This window comes from Trichosurus vulpecula, chromosome 1 (genome assembly GCF_011100635.1).
Source record: "Trichosurus vulpecula isolate mTriVul1 chromosome 1, mTriVul1.pri, whole genome shotgun sequence".
Lineage (NCBI taxonomy): Eukaryota > Metazoa > Chordata > Mammalia > Diprotodontia > Phalangeridae > Trichosurus > Trichosurus vulpecula.
Genome location: NC_050573.1, coordinates 57,004,364 through 57,011,380, shown reverse-complemented (window position 1 = coordinate 57,011,380; position 7,017 = coordinate 57,004,364). Strand labels below are relative to the sequence as shown.

Sequence of the window (7,017 nt, the reverse complement as noted above, 5' to 3'; positions counted from 1 at the left end):
TCCTATATGTCTTCTACCTTTTGCCACCTTCATTCCTAAACACATGCAGCTGAAGGAGGGTGGAGAAAATCACACAACTGTTCTATCTACTATATATGTTACACAACCTCAGCTGAGCCTTCAGTGTTGTTTGCTGTTTCTTCTATATCTGCTTCATCAACTCATTATCCTATTCTCCCCAGTAGCTCTGCCAAACCTTTTTGTCCCTCCTCAAACTTCCCCTGACTCCCCCTCCCCCACACCCTCTCAGCGGAAGATCTTTCCTCATATTTTACAGGAAAAATTGAGGCTACATGCTATGAGCTCTCTTTCCCCCTCTTCCTCGGCTCATATCACTCCTATGCCCCCTGCCCTCTCTCCTCTTTCATAACTGTCTCAAATGGTAAGGGGACCTTACTCCTTACCAAGGCTAACCCATCTACTTGCTCGAGCAAGTCCATTCCAGCCTATTTCCTGATCCAACAGATTGCCCCTTCTGGCATCCCCACTCTATCACTTATTTTCAATCTCTGTCTATAGGCTCATTCCTCTACCGTCCATGAACATGCCTATGTCTCTCCCATCCTGAAAAAATCTTCATTTGATCCTTCCATCTCCTCCCCCCCACATACCCCAACTATCCTCCTATAGTTCTTTAGCCCTTTGTATCTAAATTCCTTGAAAAGGCCGTCTACAATAAGAACCTCCATTTTCTCTCCTCTCACTCTCTTCTTAACCCCTTACAATCCAGTTTCTGACTTTATCATTACACTGAAACTACTCTCCAAAGTTACTAATGATCTCAGTCGCCAAATCCAATGGCCTTTTCCCAATCTTCATTCTTCTTAACTTCTCTGCAGCTATTAACTGTTGGTCATTTTCTTATTGATATTCTCTTCTCTCTAGGATTTCAGGACATGACTCTCTCCCAGTTCTCCTCCTACTTCTCTGGCCACTACTTCTCTGTTTCCTTTGCTGGGTCCTCTTCCAGACCATGCCCTCTAATCACAGGTGTCCCTCAGGGTTTTGTCCTGGGCCCTTTTCTTTTCTTTCCCTATTCTACCTCACTTGGTGCTCCCATGGATTTAATTACCAGCTCCATATTGAGGATTTTCCAAATCTGTCTTGTCCCAATCTCTCTGCTAATATCTTGCATCTCCAACTGCCTGGCTTCCTTTAAGTCTCAACTAAAATCTCATCTTTTACCGCAAGCCTTCCAGACCCTTCTCTATCCTGGTACCTTCCCCATGTTATATCTTATCTAGGTATTCTGTATAGGTCTATTTATACAAATTCTTTTGCTTGTGGTCTCCCCCATTAGATTGTGAGCTCCTTGAAGGCAGGGACTGTCTTTTGCCTCTTTTGGTATCCCGGGCACTTAATCAGTGCCTGGCACATAGTAGGTGCTTAATAAGTTTTTGATTGAGGATCTTCACAACTTCCTCCCTTCCTATACCTCCAGTTTTCTTGCACTTGATCCCCTTGATACTCTAGGATCCAGCGGTACCAGCCTACTTGCTGCTCCTTATACACAACAATCCATCTGTCTTCTCTGTGCCTTTGCTCTTAGCTGTCTCCCATGCTCTGCCTCCTTACCTCCACTTCTCAAAAAAAAAATCAGCCCAAATTCCACTTTCTTCAGGAGGCTTTTCCTGGTCTCCTCTCCCCCCACTCCATGTCTTCCTGTTCTATGGTTTCCTTCTAGCTTCTCAGGATCCTGCACCTATTTATTTACATGTTGTCTTCCCCATTAGGGAAGCTAGGTGGTGCAGGATAGAATGCTGGACTTGCAGTCAGGAAGACTCCTCTTTCTGAGTTCAAATGTGACCTCAGACACTTACTAGCTGTGTGACCATGGGCACGTCACTTAACCGTTTGTCTCACTTTCCTCATCTGTAAGATAAGCTGGAGATGGAAATGGCAAACCACGCCAGTATCTTTGCCAAGAAAACTCTGAATGGGGTCACAAAGAGTTGGATACAACTGAAAGAATGGCCGAACAACATAGAACTTCCCCACTAGGGTGTATGCCCCTTTAGGTTAGGGACCATTTCAATTTTGTCTTCGTATTCCCAGCATGTAGCAAAATGCCTGACACAAAGTAGGTGCTTAATCTGTGCTTGTTGACTGTATCTGCCATAATGTCTACTTCCAGTGCTTACTATTCCTGGAGTGTAAAATGTACTTTGCGCCTAGTTTCCAAATTGAATGAATGCACATTCATCCATGATATACATTCAACAAGTATTAATTCAGACAGGCACTGTGCTAGGTTCTGGGAATACAAGGACAGAAACAGAATAGCCCCTCCCTTCTGGGAGCTTACATTCTTTTTTTTTTTTAATTCAATTTTATTTTCAATTCTAGACACTCTCCCTCCCATCTCCCCCTCTCCACCCAACTAGAAAGCAAAAAAATAAAACAACCAAACCTGGTTACAAATCTGTAGAGCTGAGCAAAACAAGTTCCCGCGTTAGTCTTGTGAGCTTACATTCAAACGCACTAAGACTTTTGGGACACTCATTTGTGTACATGCTGTACTGCTCTCCCTCATTAGAATGTGAGCTCAATTTAAAGATTAAAATTGCACTAAGGCTTTTGGGACACATTGTGCGTCTACTATCTATTTATGTATATGTACATACATCCACAGAAGTCTATGTAAATAATACAAAGTAATTGGGTGAAGAGCACCAAGAACTGAGGAATCCAGAAAGGAGCTCTGGAGGGGACTGTCTAAAGGAGGCCTGAGGGAGAGCAGGGAGTAATCCACCTGGAAAGATCTGCTGGATGCAGATCTTAGTAGGCTTTAAATGCCTAATGTGGGAGGTTGTATTTTATTCTAAAGATGTCTGAAGCCCCTATGGCCTCTTGAGCAGGAGTCAATAATAAACATTAAGTACCTACCATGTGCCAGGTACCTGGTCGGACCTGTGTTTAAGGAATAGCAGTTTGGGGGCAGCTAGGTGGCGCAGTGAGTAGAGCACTGGTCCTGGAGTCAGGAGGACCTGAGTTCAAACCCAGTCTCAGACACTTGACACACTTAACTAGCTGTGTGACCTTGGGCAAGTCACTTAACCCCAATTGCCCTGCCTTCCCCCCTCAAAGTGTAAAAAAAAAAAGGAATATCAGTTTGGTGGCTTCCTGGAAAGAGGGAGGAGACAAGAGACTTGACTGAGGCTGAGAAAGGTTAGCAGGAGTTAAAATGAGTGGGTTGGACAGGATTCTGGAGGATCAATGATAAAACATGCTACTCATCTCTGGACAAAAAGGTGAAGGACTGTGTCAACTAAGATGTGTATTTTTTGGACATGGTTAAATGTGGCATCTGTCTTGCGTATTTGTTACATGGTTGTTTTTCCCCCGCAATGGGATGTGGGAGGAAGAAAAATTGCCTTTTTGTTCACTGAGAAAAAGGAAATTTACTTTAAAAAAAAAAAAAGCAAGGAGAGGGGTTGTCTGGAGCTCCTGCCATAACAAAAACATGTTAAGCAATGACTTTATGCATAGCCTTATCCCTGTACTAGAGGTGATACAAAGTTGCAATGAAGTCTCCCTCAGGCAGCTTCGTCTACTAAGGGGGATGGTCAAAATCATATTACATGAGGCCGGAAGAGTAAGGTTGTTACCAACCCTAGCAGATTAGGACTCTACAGAGATGGCATCTGGGATGGACATTAAGGGGCGCGTGGGGATTCAGCAGGCAAAGAAGAGAGGGAGAAAGGGCATTCCAGGCTCAAGGAACAGTGAGCAGAAGCAGAAGATGAAAGCACAGATTCCAGAAAGCAAAATCCACTTTGGCTAGAGAGAAGTGCATGGAAAAGGAAAGGAGGGAAGGAAATAAGCATTTATTAAATGCTCTGTCCCCTAAGCCCTTTACAAAGATTTCACTTGATCCTCACAACCTCGGAAAGTAGGTGCTATTCTTATCCTCATTTTTACAGAGGGGAAACTGAGGCAAACAGCCATTTAAGTAATTTGCCTAGGTTCAATGTTAAAGAGAGCCTCGAATACTGTAGGAATTTCAGTGTCTGAGGGATGGACAGTTATTCTCTAAGAGCTGTTCTTTGCTCTTGAGTGACCCTTAACAAGGTGATAAAGTGTTCACCTGCAGAATCTAAATGGGAGGCTACTGGATATAAAAGACGCATGGATGAGAGAAATAAGGGAACTGTTGAAGGTGGTGCTCCATTCCTATAAAACTTAAAGAAGCACCATCCAGAAAGGTTCTTGGTTGGTCAGACTGCTGGTGTCTGGGTCATTTCTCCCAGAGGCTCTCACCGGTGATCCTGTGCACTTAACTGTAAATTGTCCCTGGGCTTCGTCATCCTTGTTGCTTTTAAAGCCTGTCTCTGATATACTGCAGCTAACTACCATTAAGGGATTTGGTCTGTCCAGTACTGCCCAGCATGGATAGTGCACAGTTTCTTGGGATTTGGGGGAAGGGTTCTAAGACAGTAAGCAGAACTACTCCTCCAAAGGTGACCAGAACAACTCTTTCATTAGACAGCCCCAAAAGAGGGTTCCTCCCAGATCAAAACTCAGCTTGGCATAGCTCATCTCCAATTCTGCCCCATCGACTCATGTCATTGAGTACTGTTTGTGTGATGGGTGGGGATATTGTGGATCACTAGTGGGAGTAAATAGGCTGGTTTCCAAAGAGTGGGGACATTGCAAACCGCCAGGGGGAGTGGACAGGCTAATCTACAGTGAGGAAGAGCACTGAGTCCCCAGGAGAGTGGACAGGCTGGTCCCCGGGGAAGGGGGAGGGGGAATTGTGGGTCGAAGTGTTAAGAGTCACAACTGGAAGAGACTTCAGAGGTCATTTAGTCCCACCCCCTTAGGGTACAGATGAGGATGTCACAAAGAGAAGTCGATGGGCAGCTTCCTAATGGGGGAGGTCCTCACTAGGGGGAGTGGACAGCCTGGTCCCTACTGAGGGGACACTGTGAGTCACTGTTTAAGTGTGGGGCTGGTCCCGAGAGAGGGAAGGCTGGGTGGACCTGGGTTAGGAGCGAGTGGGCTGATGGGCGGGAGGGGCGGGGCCTAGGGTAAGACCCCCAGGCCGGCAGGGGGCGTCCCCGGGGGCCGGGGGCGGGCCGAGGAGCCAGCCGGGCTGTTGCCCCAGGCGCCTCGTGGCGGAGGCTGGAGCGGCGGTGGCGGCAGCGGCGGGGCCCGGACTCTCTGGCTCGCTCGCGCGCGCGCTCGCCCGGGAGCGCCAGGTGGGAGCCCGCGGCGGCGGCGGCAGCGGCGGGGCCATGTCCAAGGCGTGGGGGCCCCGGGGGCTCCTGTCGGGCAGGAAGCAGCGCGCGGCGGCGGCGCCGAGGTGAGCGGGGGGCGCGCGGGGCGCCCGTTGGCCCGGGCGGGAGGGCGGCGTCCTGCCGAGGTGAGGGGCGGCCCCGCGGCGGGCCGGGGGCCGAGCCGACGCGGAGGCGGGAAAGTTTCTCCCGAGCGGGCGGAGTGAGCGGGAGGAGGAGGAGCAGGCGCGGAGGAGGGAGGGAGCGCGGGCAGCGGAGCGGGGCGCAGCACGGCGCGGCCCCCAAGGAGGGGCGCCCGGGCCCCCGGCCCAGCCTCCTCCTCACGGGCGGCCCCGCGGGGGCTGCTCCCGGCCGGAGCTGGGTGGGGGTGCGAGCTCGTGCCTGGAGGCCGGGCTCAGGGCGCGAGTAGGGGTCGGAGGAGATGGTAGGGCTGGGGGCGGCTCGACGGCCGGTGGGGCAGGAACTTGATGGCGGCGGCGGCGGTGTCCCTGCGGCGTGCTGCGGCCCGCCTGCTCTGGGCGGCGGAGGGATCCGAGGAGACCCCGCGGGCAGCCCCTTCCCCACGGTTGCTGCTCCTCCTCCGAGGTCCCCCTCCGCAGCAGCCAGCGCGGTGATTGGGGGCGAAGGGGGAGGGAGGGGCTCCTCGGGCGTCGCGCGCAGCCCCCCGGGTGGCTTTGGGGAGGGATGGTGGGCTTGGGAGCCGGTAAGCGCGCCCCCTCGGCCGCCGGCCTCTCTGCTCTTGCTTTCTTCCCTCGCGGGCGCCCGGCTCAGCCCCGCCCCCATGGCTCCCCAATGGGGCCCGGAGGCCACGCCCCTCTGGCCGCGGGGGCGGGGCTAAGAGACCCGCGGCGTGCTAGGCAGCCTAGTCTGGGAGGGGAGGGCTGTGAGGGGGTGTCTGGGGGCCTGAAGAGGAGGAGGCGGTGGCGGCGGACGCGAGGACGCGGGCGCGGGGAGGGGGGGAGCCTGGCAGAGGAGGGGGACTAGCGAGCGCAGCCCCGGAGAGCCCAGCGCGCGTGCTCGCTGCCTCCTCGCTCGCTCACCGGGATGGGGGCGGAGGGCGGAGGCCGGGAGGGCGGAACAGCCGCGGAAAGTAGATTCAGCGGCGGCGGCGACCGAGGAGGAGGCTACCGCGGCCGGCCGGGGCGACGGCGGCTCGGGCTGCTGCTCCTTTCCTTTCGCGGCGGGCTCCTCGGGCGGCGGGAGCTCAGCTTGGAGCGGCAGGTCGGGGTCGAGGGGAGCCGGCGGCGGCGGCGGCAGCGGGGCCAGCTCGGCCCGGGGGAGCCCGAGCGAGGAGGAGCGACCGCGGCGGCGGGGGAGCCCCTGTGCCCGCACAGCGATGGAGCGGAAGAGGTGGGAGTGCTCAGCTCTCCCCCAGGGCTGGAAAAGGGAAGAAGTGACCAGAAAGTCGGGTCTGTCAGCCGGCAAGAGTGATGTCTATTACTATAGGTGAATGGACCATTGGAACCGGGGACGGGGGGAAAGAGCCCATGAAGCCCGCGGGGCGGGGGCCCGGCCCGGCCCGGCTCGGCTCCCTTCCCCCCACCCTGCACTGGCCCCTTGGAGCGAGGAAACTTGCATTGGGCTGCAGCAGCTCCCTCCACCCCCTTCCTCCTCAGCCTGCAGCTGCTGCCCAGGCCAGAGCCAGGGCACCGGGAGTCGCCTGCCTGCACCACTGTCCTTTAATGTGGGGCGACAGCCAACCCCTGGGACTGGCCGGGCCCCCTGGCTGCCTGCAAACCACCCCCGCCCTGTCCCCCAGGGCTGCCAGGATCCAGTCTGG

General features: G+C 54.0%; 1 protein-coding gene across 3 annotated transcripts in view; it reads left to right on the top strand.

Annotated features, from left to right (window-relative positions):
* The first annotated feature begins 5,157 nt into the window (after positions 1 to 5,157).
* Positions 5,158 to 7,017, top strand: part of MBD3 (methyl-CpG binding domain protein 3) — a 28,732-nt gene continuing 26,872 nt past the window's right edge. The window contains exon 1 of one of the 3 annotated variants that reach the window (XM_036741066.1): positions 5,158 to 5,305. In XM_036741066.1, coding sequence (XP_036596961.1) covers positions 5,238 to 5,305 — 68 coding nt within the window. In that variant the 5' untranslated portion in view covers positions 5,158 to 5,237. Of the gene's footprint in view, positions 5,306 to 6,355; positions 6,684 to 7,017 lie in introns of those variants that run through there. The other 2 variants (XM_036741067.1, XM_036741065.1) reach the window with 2 other exon arrangements.